At 33.6% G+C, this 20,051-nt stretch overlaps 4 protein-coding genes across 5 annotated transcripts; 1 reads left to right on the plus strand and 3 right to left on the minus strand.

Moving 5' to 3' along the window:
* Positions 1-580: 580 nt before the first annotated feature.
* Positions 581-1,284, minus strand: LOC114196008 (FKBP-type peptidyl-prolyl cis-trans isomerase). The gene has a single exon (XM_028086485.2). The coding sequence runs from the start codon at positions 1,230-1,232 to the stop codon at positions 666-668; it is 567 nt and encodes a 188-aa protein (XP_027942286.1). The 5' UTR covers positions 1,233-1,284; the 3' UTR covers positions 581-665.
* Positions 1,285-2,257: 973 nt separating this feature from the next.
* On the minus strand, positions 2,258-6,880 carry LOC114162837 (protein NETWORKED 2A-like). The gene is made up of 3 exons (XM_028046815.2): positions 6,445-6,880; positions 4,043-6,003; positions 2,258-3,533 (listed from the first exon to the last, which is right to left on the minus strand). The coding sequence occupies exons 1-3, from the start codon at positions 6,536-6,538 to the stop codon at positions 2,511-2,513; spliced, it is 3,078 nt and encodes a 1,025-aa protein (XP_027902616.2). The 5' UTR covers positions 6,539-6,880; the 3' UTR covers positions 2,258-2,510.
* Positions 3,348-10,215, plus strand: LOC114164300 (L-Aspartase-like family protein). Of its 2 annotated transcripts, XM_085666977.1 has the most exons (7): positions 3,348-3,465; positions 7,320-7,630; positions 7,698-8,078; positions 8,473-8,621; positions 8,736-9,027; positions 9,174-9,338; positions 9,684-10,215. In XM_085666977.1, exons 2-7 carry the CDS (start codon positions 7,337-7,339, stop codon positions 9,930-9,932), a joined length of 1,530 nt encoding a protein of 509 aa, XP_085523103.1. In that variant the 5' UTR covers positions 3,348-3,465; positions 7,320-7,336; the 3' UTR covers positions 9,933-10,215. The 2 variants fall into 2 exon arrangements, with proteins under 2 accessions (XP_085523103.1, XP_027904712.1); XM_028048911.2 differs by lacking the exon at positions 3,348-3,465 and having other exon boundaries at positions 7,247-7,630.
* A 307-nt stretch (positions 10,216-10,522) lies between these two features.
* On the minus strand, positions 10,523-16,291 carry LOC114162434 (chromosome-associated kinesin-like protein). Its single transcript, XM_028046321.2, has 12 exons — positions 16,061-16,291; positions 15,609-15,725; positions 15,399-15,515; positions 15,215-15,295; positions 14,966-15,037; positions 14,759-14,852; positions 14,636-14,667; positions 13,978-14,051; positions 12,145-12,207; positions 11,916-12,060; positions 11,360-11,785; positions 10,523-11,223 (listed from the first exon to the last, which is right to left on the minus strand). The coding sequence occupies exons 1-12, from the start codon at positions 16,184-16,186 to the stop codon at positions 10,948-10,950; spliced, it is 1,623 nt and encodes a 540-aa protein (XP_027902122.1). The 5' UTR covers positions 16,187-16,291; the 3' UTR covers positions 10,523-10,947.
* Positions 16,292-20,051: the final 3,760 nt, after the last annotated feature.

Raw genomic sequence — 20,051 nt, forward strand, 5'->3', positions numbered from 1 at the left:
AATGTCTATGGCTTACAGCACTTATTAAGGAGCTGAAACTTGAGTGCAGAGAACCAATTCAGCTTCTGGTGGACAACAAATCTGCCATCAGTTTGTCAAAAAATCCCGTATGTCATGGAAGAAGTAAACACATAGAAACAAAGTTCCACTTTTTAAGAGATCAAGTAAGCCAAGGCAGATTGGAGCTGGTGTACTGCCCTACAGAGGATCAAGTAGCTGATGTGTTTACAAAAGCTCTAAGACAAAACAGATTTGAAAAGTTGAGAGAGCTGCTGGGTTTGAAATTGATTAATATTTTGGATTAAGAGGGGTGTGTTGTTATTGTAACTCAAAATATCATAACTGTAATAACTGCATTAAGTGTGGCAGTTAATAGCTTCTGTTGCGTTTCCGTTTCCGTTTCCGTTTCTGTTTCTGTATAAATACTCTGTATCTTCCACCTTCTGTGATATGAGAAATACATTCTAATTTCTCTTACTCTCTATCAGTGTATGCATTATACTCTTCTCTGCATCTCTCTCTGCTAACACATATATCATATAGTATAATATAATACAAATGCAAATCTAGAAAATCACAATTTATGCCGAAGATAACATTCATTTCAAGAACCAAACAAAATAATTACATTTGATCAGCAAAAAACAGAAGCCTTGGGCGAAAAATCACTTGTTAGTGGAAGAATCAGTTTGAGGCCAAACACTGATCTTCTCCTTCTCATACTTAACAAAGATAGCTCCAACGGCAGCCACAAAATAGATCTGAATCAGAATAATCGCCGGCGAGTGGTAGTTGATAACGCCCTTCCCCGTCGCCAGCTCCACCAGCAGCAGCGCTGTCAAGCCAAGAATTGCAATGCGACCGTTCAACCGCTCGCTGTACTGGCTGAACCCTAGCTCCACCTTCACGCCGTCAGAAACCGGCTCCTTCAGCGCCACGGGCGGCAGGAACACGCTCGACCCGGATCCGGAGCTTCCTTTCTTCGACTTTCGATTCTTTCGGAGCTCCGCTTTCTTGCCTATGCCGCTGCGGTTCCGGAGGCGGAGCTGGCTGATACGGCTGTCGAAGTCGTCGGCGGCGGCATCAGGTTCAGGCTCGGAGGACTCCGAACCAGAGGGTGGGGTTTCAGGTTCGGTGGCTCGGAGAATGAAGAGGCGCCGGGGGTTGGGTTTGGAAGAGGAAAGTGGAAATGGAAGTGAGAGTTTTACATATGGTGATGCTAACATCGCCATTTTTTCTTCTTTCCCTTCTTTCTGTGTTTCTTTCAGATAACATTGTTTTTTCTTTTTTATTTTATTTTATTTTATGTGGTGCTTTCTCACTTCATTTCTCAACCATAAAAATCAACAGAAATGTATATTTTAATTATTTTTACACTGGATTCTGAAGTACTATTTGTTTTCGAAGACTTTTGGAGATTCTTTTGGTTCGCTGAAGTTATTTGGGGTCATTTCAATTTTTTTTTTTAAATAGCTTATTATTTGATGAAAAATTATGTTATTCTACCAATTTAATTTAGAAGTTACTATCATAAAAAAGCTTAAGATGCATCATAATCAAGTATAATTTTTATATTAAATAGAATTCAATTTTGTGTGTAGTGATATTTTTATAATCCATAGTCTGCAACTTTTTTCGGCTGTGTTTTGGTTGGTATGTGACAGTATAAGAATTAAACTCAAAAGTCCCATATTAATAGTGGGTTGTCTTTCTTGCCTCTAAATCTGCTTTAGAGATAACTTAAAATCAGCTCTATTTTTTCCCTTGTAATAAAATATTTTGTGAGAAAAATTAAGACTTTCTTTTTAAGATTCTCTAATTATTTGGATTTTTTAGTTGAATTCTCTTATTATTTGAAAATATAGTGCATGCTATATTCACTTTATTTGGATTTAGAGAGTGTTATTTTTATTGTTATTGATTTTGGATTTTAGAGAAAGATACTGTAATTTTCTATTTAACAAGATTTTATTGTAGTGTAATTATAGTTTTGGTTATTTTTCCTTATCTTCTAATGTAATATTGTTAAAATTTTAAGCTTGATTAACTCAAAGAATGTTTATTTTCAACAAGGATTTTAATCGTTAGAAAGTAAGAATTGTTATTCTGGAAGAAGACAATTTTTTCATTTATCAACATGTATTAAATACAACATAGATAACAAACTAAGCTAAAAATACTGCACCACATATTCACAATTCAAAACATAAAACAGACTCAAAGAACTTTAACAAACTTCTAGCTAAGACTGATTCGAACTTAAATAACACCTAACAACCAGCTACAGGAATTTAAATTTATAAAACAGCTACTGAGGCACAATCTTAACAAGGGCATGCACCTAATCCGGAACTTTGACTTATGCTCTATTTGCATCAGCTTTCTTATATTTATGCAGTATCATGCATGAGAAGGATTCCTAGTTTTTTGTTTCTTTCTCCTTTGTTGCAACTGATGCTTTGTGTAATATGGTTGTACCTGTATTTGATTAATGATTTTTGTCTTTGATTCTAGTCATGGTCATCAACAATTCCTTGATCACTGTGTTGTCTCTGCTCTGTTGGACTCTCACCTTCAATGACTGGTTGTCTTTGCTTCCTTAACTTGACACCAAACAGAAAAGACTTCAAGGGTATTCTTGCACGATTTGTGGATTGTTTTGTAATTTGTTCTTGATTGTTAACCCCTATTTCTATACTCAGTTTTTTTAGCATCTTATCAACTTGAGCTTTCAATCCCTTCACAAAAACGACACCTGCTTGCAGTTGATTACGAACCTTGTTGTTCTCCTGCTTCATGTTGAGAACCTCACCTTGAAACTTTGCAGCCTGAAACCCACTCAGTTCTGCCATATTCGACGCAGAATTTGGAGTTGCTGCTCTTGCTATTTCATCTTGTAAGGTGCACAGTGATGGATGCCTACGTTGTAACTCTTCATGCAGAATTTCACTGTGTTCCAGCCATAGTAATAACTCAGATCTTATCTCTCTCAGGTGTTTAATTATTGCTTTTATTTCAGATTGCATGATATTTGAGTTCTCATTGGACATGTTGTCGTCCCTTATGCTTCTAACCTCACATTTTAAGTCCTCTATGGAATCTTGGAACTTGTGTGTCTGGTGCATTGAGGTGCTGAACCTCATCCAGAACTCAAGGTTCTCCTCTAGCAATATATTAATGGCTGAACGAAATTTCTTCTCCAAGATTGAAAGTGAACGGCTCCTTTTATGCTGGTTAGATGTCACCTTCACTAGTATGCCAAACTTTGTTCTTTTATCAACACCTTGTTGGTGGTGATCTGCATCAGAAGTACTAACTGCACCTGCACCTGCATCTGTGTTTGAAGTTGGATTTTCAGTGTCCTGTTTCTCTGTTTCATGAGGTGCAATTCCAAGAAGTGGTGATGTGTAGTTATAATATGGGAGAGTGATGCGAGGCCTTTCTTCAGGATTTGTTTCAGAGCAGGTCAGCTTCTGCTGTAAAATGTTGATCTGTTTTTCCTTTGTTTCAACAGTATCCTTCAACTCTCTTATCTGCTAGAATAGATATTAATTCTAAGGATTGCAGGAAATGCTTACCCTAATATACAACTTCTAAACGTAAAACAAGGCTTGTGACTAAAATTTCAGAGTAATTATAATTAGCTTATGACTAAAATTCTCACATGAAAATTATGTGAAAATTCTGATATGCTAACAACTATTCTTTGGAAGGACACTTGCTGCAACAAATTCAAAAATGAAACGTAAAGCTTTTAGAACCTTAATGTATTATTAAATGTTGCACTTCTCATTATACATAATTTTTTTTACTTTTTAAACATACTTGTAACCAGATTTTCGTTTCTGAATTTACATTGCACATATAAGTTATTCTATATGAGGGGATTAACTAAATCTATACATCAAATTTGTTAAAAAAGGTATTGCTCCTTCAATTTGGCTTTAAATTGTTAACATTGAAGTTCATTATAAACTCAAATATTTATTTAACCATTCATTAATTTTTTACATCTTAGACGTATATATAGACTGATGTTTACCTGAAGTGCTAACTCCAAAATGTTGTCCTGATTTTTCTTCTCTGCATCATTGAGTTTGCCCTTTACATCCTCGTAGTTCTTTACAACTGAATTGAATTCTGACAGAATCTTTTCTCTGTCATCCAATCCACTTGCAAACATCTGACTCCAGTTAGTTTGATCCTTCTCACCAGTTACCTTATCAAGTGATTCAGTGTCAACATTACTCTTTGACTCAGAAAAATCATCCTTATTCACCGGAGTTAACTCTGGAATGTTTTCAATCATTAAACCAATACTTTTATTCAAATTGTACTTGTTATCTTCATTTCTAACATAACCAAGATTCACACTATAATCATCCTTTTTCTTCTTTTTAGTCTTAAGATCCTTTTCAATCATTAAACCAATACTTTTATTCAAATTGTCCTTGTTATCTTCATTTCTAACATAACCAAGATTCACACTATAATCATCCTTTTTCTTCTTTTTAGTCTTAAGATCCTTTTCAATCATTAAACCAATACTTTTATTCAAATTGTCCTTGTTATCTTCATTTCTAACATAACCAAGATTCACACTATAATCATCCTTTTTCTTCTTTTTAGTCTTAAGATCCTTCTTGGTTTCTGTGTTATCATCACCTGGTTTTTCAGACTCCTCTTTTAGTTCTACATCTGATGCACTTCTGTTTTTGTGAAGTAGCAAGTTCTCTCCCTCCTCATCGTGCTTCACATTATTTATTTTTCCTGAAAGATGTTCATGCTCAAAACTAGCCCTAGTAAAGAGTCTTTGGAGGCTGTTCTCTTGCATTTTGACTCTTTGATTGAGAATTTTAGCTGTCCTCAACTTTTCTTCAACTTCTTCCAGCTTCTTTCTGGTTTCTTCTGTATCTTCTATCAGCTTTTCCTCGTCCTCTTCCAACATGAGTGTAATTTTTTGAAGTTCTTCTGCTTCTGATACCAGTCTCTTAACTAAGCCAGTCTGAGAAGAGACTGCAGTTTCTAGTGTAACAACCTTATTTACAAGGTCATCAATCTTGTCAGCCATTTCTACCAGAGTGAGGGAACTACCTGAATCTTTCTCAAGCTTTTCACCAACTTCACACTCATGCATTTCTTTTTCCATGCTAAACATATCTTCTTCCTCTGTGCTTTTTGGGTCTCGTTCACTTTTATCTTCAGAAAAGAACCAATCTTTGAGGATTTTAAGCTTGCCTTGAGCTTCCTTAATAATTTCATACGATTCTTTAGCCTCTTCAGATGATTGTGCCTTTACCTCTTGCAACATAAGCAGGGTTTCTTTGCATGAATTTAGAGCAGTTGCTTCCATCAAAGCTCGTGCTTCATTATCTTCTATGATATTATTAATGCCAAACTCGTCTTCAAAATTGCAAACTCTTCTCTGCATTTCTGTAATCTTGTCTTCAATTTTCCAATACTTTTCATAGGAATGCTCATACGAGATCCTAACAAATTCTTTCTCAGTCTGCAATGCCAAAATTTCTTTCTGAAGCTTGTCAACTGCTGTTAGTGCTTCAGCCGTAGTCAGACCTGAAGTAGGACTAATTGGAGGAGATTTTGCAGAGTTAGCAATCTTCCTAACTGGACATTGTTTTCTAAAATCCTTTGGTATATCTGGAGGTTTAGGAATGCCCTTTTTTGGTATTTGATTGATGGGGTCTTGAGATGATGATGATGATGATGATGACTTTGGTCCAGGGAAACTTTCTTCACTATCATCCTCATCTATTCCATAATGGACTTGTTCTGGGAAAACAGTGGCAATGGTGCGGTTGGCACTTTGAAGTTCCTTTGATATATGATCATATCTCTGTGCCAATGCTCTATAAGCTCGATAGACTTCTTCTACATAACCTATCAGCTGTGGCCTTTTCCTATAGTACATTTCTGCCCTTTGGGTAAATGACTCTCCTTCATTATGAATGATGTTGAGAGTTTCGGCCACCACATTCTCCATATCTGTTGAATTTTTGTATGCATATTCACAAAGTTATTTGTTTGTTATTTTACAGAGTAATGCAATAAGAAATGTGGGTTGGAGTTGTGAGAGTTATGTGATTATCATCTGTGTTTTTCTGCTTCTTGTTCTTCATGTCATCAATGTATATATGAATCAGGCCATTGTAGTGTTGTTGTCCTTTATTTCACATTACAAACCTTGTTTCTTCATTTTTCTAATCAGAAAATGGTGAACATATAAAAAGGGGGCAAGTGTTTATATGTGGAAATCTGCATCATTTCTAAATGATTAATAAGGGTTTGTGAAATCCAGAGAAATGAAAATGTGAATATTATCAATAGAGACCTACTATTTTGTTGAATAAAAATATTATATGTTTTGATTGAATTGATGATAGATAATTGAAAACTAAGAGAGAAAAGCATGAAGCTATATAATACCTTGGAGACTTTGTTCCAGCCATTTTGATTGTTTTGTCCTGATGTGGCTCGCCCACCACCATGAATATGCACTTGTTGCGGCTCTATGCAACATTTTTATTTTGTGTAACGATCAGACACATTTAATCCATTGAGATTACACCTTGATGATGAAGATAAATGAAACCAATAGGTAGTATAAAGATTAAGAAATTAAGGAATCCCAGAATGTCTAATTAGAATAACTGCAATTTTATTATGTTGGCGGTTAAAGAAATTTAGCTAAGAGAGAAACAAGACATGAAAACGAGGATACTTCTCCGTAATCGTTGGTGTCTGATATATTAGATCCTTTCAAGAGCAAAATGTTTGGAAGGCTTTGTTACAATGTTTCCCCCTCTCATGGAACTTTTAAATGGGTTCATTAGTCTTTTAAGAAGAGATATATTTTTTAAATTAAAAAAAAAAAAAAAATATATATATATATATATATATATATATATATATATATATTATATAATTCCAAAAGAAATTATAAATTATCATTTATTTTCCAGAAATATAAATCATCCTTTAGTTTTTTAATAAATAGTTTTTATAAAAAAGATAAAAACCTAACTAATAATATTTAATGAAGTATTTTTCTCTTACATTTTTTCCTATACTAATAATTAGATCAACGATACGCTGGTGAGTTATAAACAAATAGTTCTTAGAAAAATAATATTAATATGCATGTGTGTATATATATATATATATATATATATATTATATATATATATATATTATATATATATATATATATATATTTATATGTATAAATCTTTTACGAGTAAAGTAGAAACTTCTGCAGTTGCAGAAACCCTGAAATCTGAAGTTCGGCATGGTTTTCACAGCTTCTCCATCTCCGCTTATGCAGTCGAACTCAAGTTTCGCACCTTCTTCCTCCTCTCGCTTCTCCTTCTCCACAACTCCCTCCTACTGTGCATTTCCTCCACGCAGAATCGCCACGCCAAGAACGGGACCGTCTCCGGCCCAAGCCCAAGCCCAGGCCCAGGCCAAGGAGGCCAAGCTCTGGGGCGGGAGGTTCAAGGAGGGCGTAACCGACGCCGTGGAGAGGTTCACGGAGTCGATCTCCTTCGACAAACAGCTCTACAAGCAAGACATAAAGGGAAGCAGAGCGCATGCGTCAATGCTCGCTCACCAGGTCAGTCACGAAATCTTTTACGCTTCCAATTCGACGCTCAGTGAAGCACTCACTATTCTTTGTTTAGGGTTTGATAAGCGAGAGCGACAGAGACTCCATTCTCGAAGGTTTGGAGAAAATAGAGCGGCGCATTGAAAATGGAGAGTTCAGTTGGAGAGCTGATAGAGAGGACGTGCATATGAACATCGAGGCTGCGCTCACCGACATGATCGGTGAGCCTGCGAAGAAGCTCCACACCGCTCGGAGTAGGAACGATCAGGTTCAGACTGACTTTCGCCTCTGGTGCCGCGACGCCATCGACGGGATCCTCGTGAGTATGAAGCAGCTTCAGGTGTCGCTGCTGACCCTGGCTTTGAGGAACGAGGGTCTCATTGTTCCTGGTTACACTCACTTGCAGCGCGCGCAGCCCGTTTTGCTGCAGCATCTTCTCTTGGCTTATGTTGAGGAGGTTTGATCGTAGTTTAGGCCTTCTTTCTTTACTACTTTCGAAAAGTTTTCTTGTATTTTCTAATATTGTAGTACTTGTTTCCGAAATGATTTTCAAGACTTGATAGATTTTAGATGACAAATTGATGTTGAGTAGTGTGGAGTTTCTTTAGAAAACAGTGTTGTTAATCAAGTGTATGTGTCTTGCCAACTTTAAGATATCTCATGTTAATAATAGAAGAGGAGAGGGATTCAACACTCAATGGTGTTGTTATTTATGTCAGCACTGTGTATATGATGTGTTTAACGTTGTTATTGTTTTGAAAATGTATGTTCTATCTGATTTATGCATTCACTTAATTAAGGAGGCGATCTGGATTTTGGGTATAGTTTTAGAACTATTATTTATTATGCAGATTGAGCGTGACGCTGGGCGCTTGGTAGATTGTAGAGCTAGGATGAATTTCTGCCCCTTAGGGGCTTGTGCCTTGGCTGGTACAGGACTTCCCATAGATCGATTCATGACTTCAGAAGCTTTAGGATTTACGGCTCCCTTGAGGAATAGGTATTTCACTTCATTTTATTTTATGTGAAGTCAATCTATGTAATTGGTGTCAAGTTTTTATATGCATCCCTTTATGTGATATGCTAACTGATTTTATATTGTTATATTAAATAGTATAGATGCAGTTTCGGACCGAGATTTTGTACTGGAGTTTCTCTCTGCAAATGCCATCACAGCTGTGCATCTTTCTCGGCTTGGTGAGGAGTGGGTGCTGTGGGCTTCAGAGGAATTTGGATTTATCACACCAAGCGACTCTGTTTCAACTGGAAGTAGTATTATGCCTCAGAAAAAGAATCCAGATCCCATGGAACTTGTTCGTGGGAAATCTGCCAGAGTCATAGGGGACCTGGTTACTCTTCTCACATTGTGCAAAGGTCTTCCTCACGCTTACAACCGTGACTTGCAGGTAGCTAAAAAGTAAAAAATAAAAAGTGTAACTTTTCTTGAATTGCATGTTTTCTTTCATGGTTTGTTCTTTAGTTCATTTGTTTTATTTCTGCATTTTTTTTTTTTGTCTGGGATTCACTAAAAAAAGTTCCTTTGTGGAAGTAGGAAGACAAAGAACCAGTATTTGACAGCGTGAAAACTATTTTGGGGATGCTTGAGGTATCAGCAGAATTTGCTCTCAATATTTCCTTCAATCTCGAAAGAATACAAAAGGCATTACCTGCTGGTCATCTTGATGCAACCACACTAGCTGATTATCTTGTTAATAAGGTCAGTCCCATTTACTGGTTTGCCTTCTCTGAGTTAACTATGTTTCTGCTATACAAATTTGTTGACTGAAAAGCAAGATATTAATAGCAATTTGCATTGTCCAAGTTTGGGTTTGATTATAATAATTCTTCTTCTTTTGTTTAGTCATTGTCAAAATTAAGTAGAAGTGTGATGGTTCTGTCGCAAGTCATCGTGCGTTTGTGCCATGGCTCTGCTTGCTTTTATGTTCCAACTGTATCATTCTTTCTCTTTTACTAATAACTTCTAATTTTTAAATTACGACTTATCTTTTATCCTCTATTAGTCGTGCAAGCCTCATTCTTTCTTTTTCTTTCACATTTTCAGGGTGTGCCATTTAGAACGTCTCATGATATCGCTGGAAAATCTGTTGCTTTATGTACACTTAAGAACTGCCAACTGTTGGACTTAAGTCTTGATGAGCTCAGAAGTATAAATCCAGTTTTTGAAGAGGATGTGTATGATTTTCTTGGAGTAGAAAATGCGATCCAGAAATTTGTCTCTTACGGCTCCACCGGGTCAGCATGTGTTGCCAGCCAAATTGAGTATTGGATGAAAAAACTTGAAATGGAGTGAAGACTGTTCTGATTGTCGTGATATTTATTCTCAACGTGTGTCATGGAAAGCCAATCCCAAAAACTTGGAATAATTACACATGCCAAAGATCCTGCAACGCGTAATTTTGGAATCTACCAAGATGATAGCTTTGAGTATTTGAAGTGTATGTAAGAGCATTAAGCTTTATATGCAAATTAGTCAGGTTTTCTGAATATGTAGTAGTTTCAAAATAAAATCGTGACACTTCTAATGATCTTACATTTTATGGCTTTTAATGAAATCAAGTCATCTTCAGCCATCAGACGTCAAGTATTCACGTGAATACATTATCATCAAAATAAACATGAATTTTTGAAAGTTAGCAATTATTATTATTATTATTATAAAAATTATTATTATTATCAAATCATATAATTTGCTTTTATTTTTCTTCTTTAAAGTGAAATAATCTCAAATGATTTTTAATTTTATTTTTTTGCGATTATTTTTTTTTCAACAGTATATTTTTCATATTATTTCTCATCTTTGTTTTTTTCTAGTTTCGCTACGTTTTTTCCTACATTTCCCTTCTCCGATAAAACACGGTAATAATAATATGGGCAAATAAATACAAACCAAAACAAAATTATATTTCATTGTAAAATGCCTTTAAAAAAGTATATGATACAAGTTAATCAAGACATCAGGGAGCACTTGGTTAGTAAACCAAATTAGATGCCTCTGACTGTCTTATCACAAGGAATTTTTTATCATTACACTCGCGGTTTCATACAATAGAAAAGCAAACAATGAATGTAAGAAAAACCTTAAAAATAGGAGCTATATGACTCCTCCACTAATTTTAATTTCCATGAGATCTCTAAGGAAACCACGTTATTATGGAGTTAAAAAGGATCCAAATTAACAACCTAACCGCACCCGTCAATTCAGCATTGGCATGATTTTTCAACGCTCAGTAAGAACAAAGGAATGTCAATTCAGCATTGGCATGATTTTTCAACGCTCTGGAAGAACAAAGGAATGCTTGCAGCTGCTAAAACTTTTCTTTCCCAACGACAAATTTGGCTTGTCGGGACGGATTTCTTAAACGACGAAATCCAGGTGCATTAGTAATGGATGCAGCCAATTCATTTGACTGGCCAGAATCATTCTCTGTATCTGGTTTTGCCATCTTGTCAAACCTAGTTGGATCACTCTCTGTACTGCTGCTATTTTCTGGAGGGGAAGACATTGGGTCCCTGGTGACTAACTGAATTACTGGTTTTCGCGCTTTCTTTTTCTTTCCCTGCTTTTGATCGTCCAATCTCACCTGTAATCACATATTGTCCAATGGCATAGTAAGCTAGTTGGAAAACTGTTACATATATAAATGTAAAATACGAAAATCTGAGTCTGGTCATCAAATTAGATATTATTAAATGCAAAGAGCTTTAGATGTAGAATACCATGGAGTTCTGAATGTCACGTAATGGCTTCTTTATGGGCACCGGGTTGTCCTTGCAACTAGCTGGTTTCTGAACAAGTGCACTTTGGAGTAGTTTAGCACATTCAGAAGCAATCACACTTCCATCTTCGTCCAAAGAACATTCTGTGTTATTTGATTTTAGTGGTTCGTTTCCTGCTGATTGGTTTGATTCCCTATTTGTGCACTTAAAACGAGTGCAGCCACATGATGCTCCACAGCTCCCACCGCTGGATCGGCATTTACATTTGTTGGTCTTGCACAACGACTTCTTACTGCATGAACAACAGAGCCCTCCAGTTGTTCTCTCCGTCTTAACACTATTTTCACTTGCACTACTCATTTCAGGTGTACCCACTTTTGTCTTGTCACTAGTCTCTTCAGAGAGATGAGACAGAACCAGGTTTCCCTGATAAGATGTTGACAGTGTAAGAAATTAACAATGTATTTAATATTTTTTTTTTTAAATGTCCATACTAAATTGTTTGTTTTAACTTGGCATATCCTAGTACAGTTCTAATTTGATGTCAATGACTCACCTGCTTCTTATCCTTGACATCAATCTTTTCCTTTCGCGATTGTAATTCCCTAAGTAGACAATCAAGGCTGCTCATTTGCTCTTTCAGATCATGAATGTCATGATCTTTCTCCAAGTTGTCATACTCTTCCTCCTGTAACTCAGGCCTTGAAGTAACAAAAATTTCAAACAAAATATTAAGTAAGGGGACTATATGGTAATGCAAAAGAAAATTGAGTAACGGTTTTCACCCTGATTTTTCCTGCCTAAGCATCTCAATTTCTTCCTTCAGCTGTACAATTTCTCCAGCCATCCTGACAACGTCAAATTGTTAGAATAGGGCTCTTTATATGCATTTCACAAAAATTATACTGACAGGAATACTCTTGCAAGCAAACTATGGTGAGACATAACCAAAATTATATAATTTTGTTAACATCAATCCGAAATCTTTTGAATGCTCTTAAAGAAAAGAAGCTATTCAGTTCTATACTGTTCATGCAGATACTAATAAAGCACCTAGTAAATACTAGCCTACTCGGAAAAATGAGACATGAAAAAGATTGTTTCACAAATCATATAATCAGAATTATATGGCTGACTCAAAAATAGTAGCAGCATAGAATTAGGAACGTTTAGTACGGATATTCCTCCTCAAACCTGAACTAAACAAGGATTCGATGTTGGAAAAATGAACTACATGGATACAATGTTAATCCCTAACTTATATTTTAGACATTTCAAGCCAAAATATATGCTAGCATTAGAGTCATATCATATCATACTAAAGGCATGTAAAATCTGAAACACTTGTGCTAGCTTCCATATAGTTAAATAAGTTTTTTCACTACTCAAACTTCTGGATTGTTTGATGTGAATCCAATCAGGTAGAAGAAAAAGGTGACAAGATTTTTGTTGAAGCCCAAGTTTCAAGAAGAAAATACCAAGGTTGTGAATTACATCATGACCCAAATGGAGAAGGATTAACACGCCACTTTACTGTAATTTTTCAAGTTATTAGTTTGTTTAAACAATGGCTCAATCCTTTGTAGAATTGGCCGACCAAATTATGTTTTGGATTAATCAATTAATGGACTTTAGTTTGGTTTTATTTCAAGTTGTAATAAAAGCCCAATTGACAACTTAGTCATCAACCTTTTGGAGATCAAGAGGATGCAAAACTGAATATTTTTGGATAACTTTTGGGTTACCACAATTTTAGTTACAATCGGTAATTAAATAGTGAGATCATTATTAGCTTAAGTGGAAAGTAATTGCAATTAATGGATCTTTTCTAATTTTGATGGCTTAAGCTTCTATATAAGCTCAATCATTTTAATCAATGAAAACAAGTTGAGTTTTATTCAGAAATATTAGAGTTTTATCTCTTTATTTTTCTATGTTCTTGAGTGATTCAAGAATTCCTTGACTGTATCAAAAGACTTTCCCATCCTTTGTGTGTTGCCTCCCTTGGAAAGAATGATTCTTTCCTTCCACCTTTTATATTCACTTGTTGTTCTTACTTCTTCACCCATATTCAGAAAACCCAATTCTACCCAAATTTATCTCATGGTCATAACTCTCATTCAACTCACACAAAAACTAGTGATTGTTAAGCCTAAATTAAAGTTCAGAACGTGAACTTTCACGTCGTTTTGGAATCACCTCAATTGGAGTTCTACAGCTCGAGATATCAACTTATCTAAACTACTGTCCAAACTAGAATTTCAACCACTTTCCACTTCACCTTTTCACTAATTTTTCAAGTTTCCTACAAGGTTCTATCCCTAAAGATCCTAAGTCAGCACTTGTGCAAATGGAGTTCACATCACTTTCGCTTACACTTGTTGTCATGTAAAATTCCTACCATATACAATATTAATTATAGCAAAAGAAACATACATAAACACACACCATTGTGCTTTCAAACAGTGTTTAGTAATCAATTTTGCCACATTAGAAGTAAATTTCATCCTTACAAAGTCAATAAAATATGAAATGAACAACAGAGTTGAACATTTGAAAGACATGTGAAAACGGGCCATAAGAAAAAAAAAAAACGAGAGAAATGACAAAGGACTTACTTTTCCACTTTGGATTCATATTGTGAACATAACTTGTGTAACTTAGTTGTCACATCAAGTTCTTCTTCGGCATCCTGCACCAGCCACATTTTGATGATATTTTAGTATGTTGAGCTAACTAATAAATTAGATCACTGCTACAAAACAGTAATCAAATCCATTCAATATACATTTTCAAAAGGAAGAAACCACTGATTAAGTTCAAAAAATAAAAAATAACATTCTGCAGCAGACCATAAATCTATACTACAAATTTGAAGAAAATAGAGGATGGACAATATAATATTGGATAAAATCTACAAAACGGGTCACGAACCTCAATAATGAAGCAAATAAAGACATTATAATGCAGGATCTATTATGAGCAAGATTGAGCCTAAGGGAAAGGCGTGGGAGGTAAAATGTGTTACAATTCAGCACAACATATGACCATACAGCACCCAGTGAAATACAGAGACAAGGACCCACAAACAAGTTTCAGGCAAACTAATAAAGAGCCTAATAAAGAGCCTGCCCTAAGGATATGAGAAAGATTCAGCCAAAGTTGTAAGGAAATAAGCAGGAGTTGGTAAAACATGTCATCAGTCAGCAAAACTTAACCACGCAGCCCTCATCAACAGGACCAATGAACAAGAATTTTCAAGTGATTTAAAATTACCTGAATTAGTTTATCATTTCTACTTCTAGCACCTACATGAAAACCGGCAATAAAAGAGGTCATAAATGTGATGGGGCCAACACAAATCAAATAAAAACGAAAGAGGTATTCAGGTCTCCTAACCAGCTGATTTGTGTGAAATAGCTTTTCGAGTTGCTATCATGTCTTTTAAAATTTTAGTAGCAGCAAAAGCTTCCTCTGTCTTCCGCTGCAATACCTGACAAAAAGATATGGAGAGAAAAGTAATTACCGAAAGAAAAACAATGGGCATATAGCAGCGACCAAAACAAATAAAAGGTCATAAAAGCACAGATAATTCAAAGAACCAACCATTTTAAGCCTCTCATTTGAATCCAGCAAACTTTGGGTCTTGATTTCGTTCCTCCTTCCATCTTTCTTAAGCTAATCATACATGAACATATTTCATAAGATAAAAAGGCTAACTGGGAGGAAAATACTAATCAAATATGTATCCCATCAATCAATTAAAAGAAAAAAAAAAAAAAAAAAAAAAACTATTTTTATCAATGAAATCGTAAATCATTCAAAATTTTGGACGCAAGAGAATGTAACAGAAACCTGAAGAATCTCCTTTTCAAGTAGAGCCTTGGATAATCTAAATTGCACAGACTCTAATTTGATTTTACATTGCAGTTGAACCTGTACGCAAACATAGGTTGATTTGATATCCAAAGTAAAAGAGGGACGAATAAGAACGAAAGCAACACTTTATAGAATAATTCATCCACAAAAGAAATGACACCTTTTGAGCCTTCAAACCTTGAATCTCAAATTGCAACTGCTTAGTTGATTCATCGACCCTTTTTCTTTGAGTTGAAAACTGGGACCGAGTACCCAGTTTCATCTTCAATTCAGAAACCTGTAACAGCAGGATATTGAAAACAAACCTCAAATCACAGCCACCCCAACAAAAACAATTCCATTCTACCACACGCAAACAAACAAAAAAAACCTGATCTTCTAGCAAGTTCAGCTTCTGAAGATACTCCTGCTTAAGCTTTTCAACTCCATTCTTCGAAGCCGACGAATCACTCCCCAGTTGTTGTTGCCTTAGTTCAGCAATCTCAATCTGCAATCAAAACAGCAAGTTAACAGTAACATCAACTCAACATCACAAGTCACAAATTCAGCAGTAATAACTCTGTCAAATAACCGATTCATTAAAATATTATCAGATCAACAACATAATCACTACAAAGGTTGTGAAAAATCAATTGAAGAAATAACTTCCTATGACTCGAAACTTTCCAGCAACAGATGATTCCATTTCAAAATCAAGAACCATGAACTTATTCCGATACAAACGCAACACTGATTCTAAACTCAATCAACTTGCTAAGAACAAACATATGATAAATCAGATCTTATAACAAGCAATTTATCGGTACTAAAGAGATGACAAACCTGATATGCTTTATTTTCTGTTTCGAGACTGCGAATCCTCTCCTCGTAGATTTGCTTTTCGTTCGACTCTGAAGTTGGGGCATGAACTGGACTCGATTGCTTAGATCGGCGACTTGTCTTCTTCATTATACTCTTTGGAAGGAAGTAATGAGAAGAGAAGAATTAGGGAGCGAAAAAATGAAGGTAAATGGATTGTGCCCAAATTCAACCTCAAACTTCTTGGGTGAGATACACTGAGTCTATTAAATTTGTAACGTTAACCTGGTCAAGACCAATCGCCATGTGCCACGTAAACAAAACAATTGAAGAATTGCGGAGGGAAACCAAACCTATTTGATTCAAATTTTCTTTGTCCAAAATGTCTAGTATTATTAGTATTAAACACAGTTTAAAATTAAGAAAAAAAATTAGAAAAACTAATCAAACACACATTTTATAAGAAGATTTTATTAACCCCTGATACACATAATATACATATGATGATTTTATTGTTGGAGTTTATTATTGAACATATATCTCAGTGTATCTGTACATGCATATATAAGATTATTTTTTAGATTGGTGATGTAATTTTTTTCTTTTATCCATTTCACTTTTATTAATTTAAATTATTTTATCTTCTCGATTTCATATCTATTTTTTTAATAGTTATTTTTTAAAATATTTTTTTATAAAATTTAATAACATTTTATTTTAATAATAATTAGAATAATCAACTTTTCATCTTTTTTATAATCACAATGTAAAAGTGGAATGTTCAAAAGTGGACATATATGTGCACGTGCTCTCCATAGTAATTTATAATTAGGATTTTACATTCAAATAGAGATTAACTGCAAATTTAACTATGATCATTCCATAAATAAAATGTCTCTCGAATATTTATCTAAAATTATATTAGTTACAATTTCGAATAACCAACAATTATTTCTTTCTTTGTGTGTTTTTTAGTCTAGCCTTAGTTTTGACTGACATGTTATTTTGGCTTGCTTTAAAAAATATAAACGAAAATAAACCTTGAAAATATAAAATAAAAGTATGTATCTTTAAAAGTAATTTTAATTTGAGTGTCATAACTTGTTATATAAATTATAGTATATGTACATCTTTTAATAAAATAATATTATTTTTATCTTTTAAAAATATAACTATTTTTATCCATATGTTAAGACAAAAGATAATTCAATTTAAATTGCAGAAAAAATTAACTCAGACTAAGTTATCGTATGGATTAAGACAAACAAATCCAATTTAATTTAAATTACAAAAAATTAAATTACTCTAATTTATTGATTGAATAATTCTTAATAACCAAATATTTAAATCAATTTTAAAGTAATCCAGTTTAAATTTGAATTTATAATTTGCAGTGTAATCAGTTTCATCTTTTATATCAATCCATCAATAATACTTAACAACTAAATATTTAGATTAGTTTTTATTTAAAAACTATATTAAAATAATACAATATTTATTTAAGTTTCATGTTCATAATGAATATGAGTATGTTCACTTTATTAATAATTTGTTTAGTCGTATATTCATTTCAAATTTTTTTAATTTAATCCGTATCATTTAATTTTTATGTTATACAATTTTATTATCATGACTTATGTAATAATTTTATCACCAATTTTAATTACTACTAATTTTTTTTCTCAAACTATTAACAATAACTCTTCAACTTCATATGCAATCTCTTCACTAAAAAATATTTGACCATATTTTCACCTCTCTACTTGTTTATACCTCTCTAACAACGTCTTCTTTGTAAACATTTTGCTAAACTTCACATTCAAATCTTAGCTCTAGTTCATTAACCTTTCTTACACAAGTTCAGTAAAGGAATATCTGACTTTGTGGGATCGTTACATTCTCTGGTTAGACTTCAACCGCATTCACGAAACCATACATTTGGTTATTGCAACCTATTATTCTCTTATGCACCTCAGGATAAAGGATAATGCTCTCACGACAATTTTTCATCTTACATTGAGAACTATATAAAAGTTTTAAGTGCTTTCACTTGTTAAATCCACTATTTGGTTCAACCCCACCTTCGTGTTCTAAAACACACACTTGCAAAGTGTGAAACTTAAGTTCAATTCTTTCACAAAATTTTCGGTGTTACAAACTAGGAAATGCAATAGCATTTTGGAGGCTTTGAATGTCTAAGAAAATTGAGATGTTCATATGTGTGCAAGGTTAAATATTTATTGATGTTGATTGTAAAAAAGAAAGGAAAAAAATTGTTGTAGTTGAATTGAAACCAGCAATAAGATTAGTTGTTTTAAAAATAAATTAAGCCTAAAATAGATAATAGATGTAACGATAAAAGTAACACAATCAACTTTCAAAATTTCTGGTGCATTTAACTTGTGATAATAGATATTTAACCATTCATAAAATACTACATAAAAATAATATAACAAAATCATCCATAATTTATTTCTCCTAACATGTTCCACTAACCCCTAATTTATTTCTCCTAACATGTTCCACTAGATCTTGATTAATATGGAACAATAAAAATTTAAAATTATTAAAAACAGAATACCTTACCTAGATTAAAAAATGAACAAGGGACGGCAAATATGAATACAAGGCATTATTTATTTTTTGTTATACATTTTTATCATCATCACTTATGTCATAATTTTCATCACAAATTTTAGTTATTACTACAATTTATCCATTACTCTCTCAAATCATTATCAATAAAACATTTTCATCTTGATCTCTTTAACAACTTGTCGATATTTTGTTGAACTTCAGGTTCAAATCTTAGTTTGAGTTCATCAACCACTCTTACACATGGGGATCGTTACATTTTCTGATTGAATTCCAACCGCATTCACAAAATCATACATTGCAAATTATTAGTCTTTCATGCACCTCACACTAAAGGATAATACTCACAAAAATTCTTCATCTTACCTTGAAAAATATGTTAAAACTTTAAGTGCTTTCGCTTATTGAATTAACTATCTAGTTTATTCCCATCTGTGTTCTACAACATACACTTGCGAAGTGTTAAACTCAAGTTCAATTCTTTCCCAAAAATTTCGATACTTCCAAATAAGAAATACAGTAGCATTGTGGAGACTTTGAATGTTTAAGAGAATCACAATGTTCATATTTGGTTATATGCGTGTGGTTAAGGATTTATTGACGTTGGTTGTAAAAGAAAAGTAAAAAAGAATCTTTCAAATTTAGTTGTTTTAAAAATAAATTAAGCCTACAATAAATATAAGGATAAAAGCAACACAAGAATCTTTTAATTTTTTTTGGTGCATTTAACTTGTGATGAAAAAAGATATTTAACCATTCATAATCTATTTATCCATGTTCCACTAACCCCTGACCTATTTCTCCTAACATGCTCCCCCAATATGGATCAGTATAGAACAATAAAATCTTGAAATTATTAAAAACAAAATATCTGGCCTATATTAAAAAATGAACATGGGATGGGAAATAGAATAAGCACTTATAATTGACATATTTTAAACAATTAAATATGTTTGAAGTTCCTAAATTTAGGGGTAAAACTAAAATTTGTTCTTTTTCAAACTTTAATATATCTTAATAAATGAAAATAATTCATTTAATTCAACTGAAATTCTCCAGTCCCGCATAAATTTCATAGAATCTGAAACAGGAACAAAATTGCTAACTTATTTTCATCACAGTTAATGGTTTAGAAACTATATTGAAATGGATACAATGAAGAAAAAAAAAATGAAGATTTTTAGGAATAAATGATTAAACAGCATCCTCTTTCTTAATTCACATTCTCTGGTTGACTGAAATTGTGTTAAGCACTTCACAGAATCTGAAAGAGAAAAAGAAAGAGTAAAAATAACTGTGAACTTTTAAGGTGCCAACTAAACTGAGTACACTAGCTATTGTTTCTTGTTTTCACCATAGAAATTATATATTACAATAGACAATCGGTGTTAAGGCTTGATCTGTTAAGGGCCAGTCTGAT

This window comes from Vigna unguiculata, chromosome 9 (assembly GCF_037176805.1).
Source record: "Vigna unguiculata cultivar grain cowpea cultivar isolate G323 ecotype 2 chromosome 9, ASM3717680v1, whole genome shotgun sequence".
Taxonomy (NCBI): Eukaryota; Viridiplantae; Streptophyta; class Magnoliopsida; order Fabales; family Fabaceae; genus Vigna; species Vigna unguiculata.

Excerpts from the sequence above, each read along its gene's own strand:
- LOC114196008 (XM_028086485.2), bottom strand. The coding sequence starts at position 1,232 with ATGGCGATGTTAGCATCACCATATGTAAAACTCTCACTTCCATTTCCA.
- LOC114162837 (XM_028046815.2), bottom strand. The coding sequence starts at position 6,538 with ATGTTGCATAGAGCCGCAACAAGTGCATATTCATGGTGGTGGGCGAGC. Across the intron at positions 6,004-6,444 it reads GCTGGAACAAAGTCTCCAAG|ATATGGAGAATGTGGTGGCC; the intron begins GTATTATATAGC and ends AAAATTCAACAG. Across the intron at positions 3,534-4,042 it reads TTTTGGAGTTAGCACTTCAG|ATAAGAGAGTTGAAGGATAC; the intron begins GTAAACATCAGT and ends CTATTCTAGCAG.
- LOC114164300 (XM_028048911.2), top strand. The coding sequence starts at position 7,307 with ATGGTTTTCACAGCTTCTCCATCTCCGCTTATGCAGTCGAACTCAAGT. Across the intron at positions 7,631-7,697 it reads CGTCAATGCTCGCTCACCAG|GGTTTGATAAGCGAGAGCGA; the intron begins GTCAGTCACGAA and ends TTCTTTGTTTAG. Across the intron at positions 9,339-9,683 it reads CTGATTATCTTGTTAATAAG|GGTGTGCCATTTAGAACGTC; the intron begins GTCAGTCCCATT and ends TCACATTTTCAG.
- LOC114162434 (XM_028046321.2), bottom strand. The coding sequence starts at position 16,186 with ATGAAGAAGACAAGTCGCCGATCTAAGCAATCGAGTCCAGTTCATGCC. Across the intron at positions 14,853-14,965 it reads CAAATGAGAGGCTTAAAATG|GTATTGCAGCGGAAGACAGA; the intron begins GTTGGTTCTTTG and ends TCTTTTTGTCAG. Across the intron at positions 11,224-11,359 it reads GTGACATTCAGAACTCCATG|GTGAGATTGGACGATCAAAA; the intron begins GTATTCTACATC and ends ATGTGATTACAG.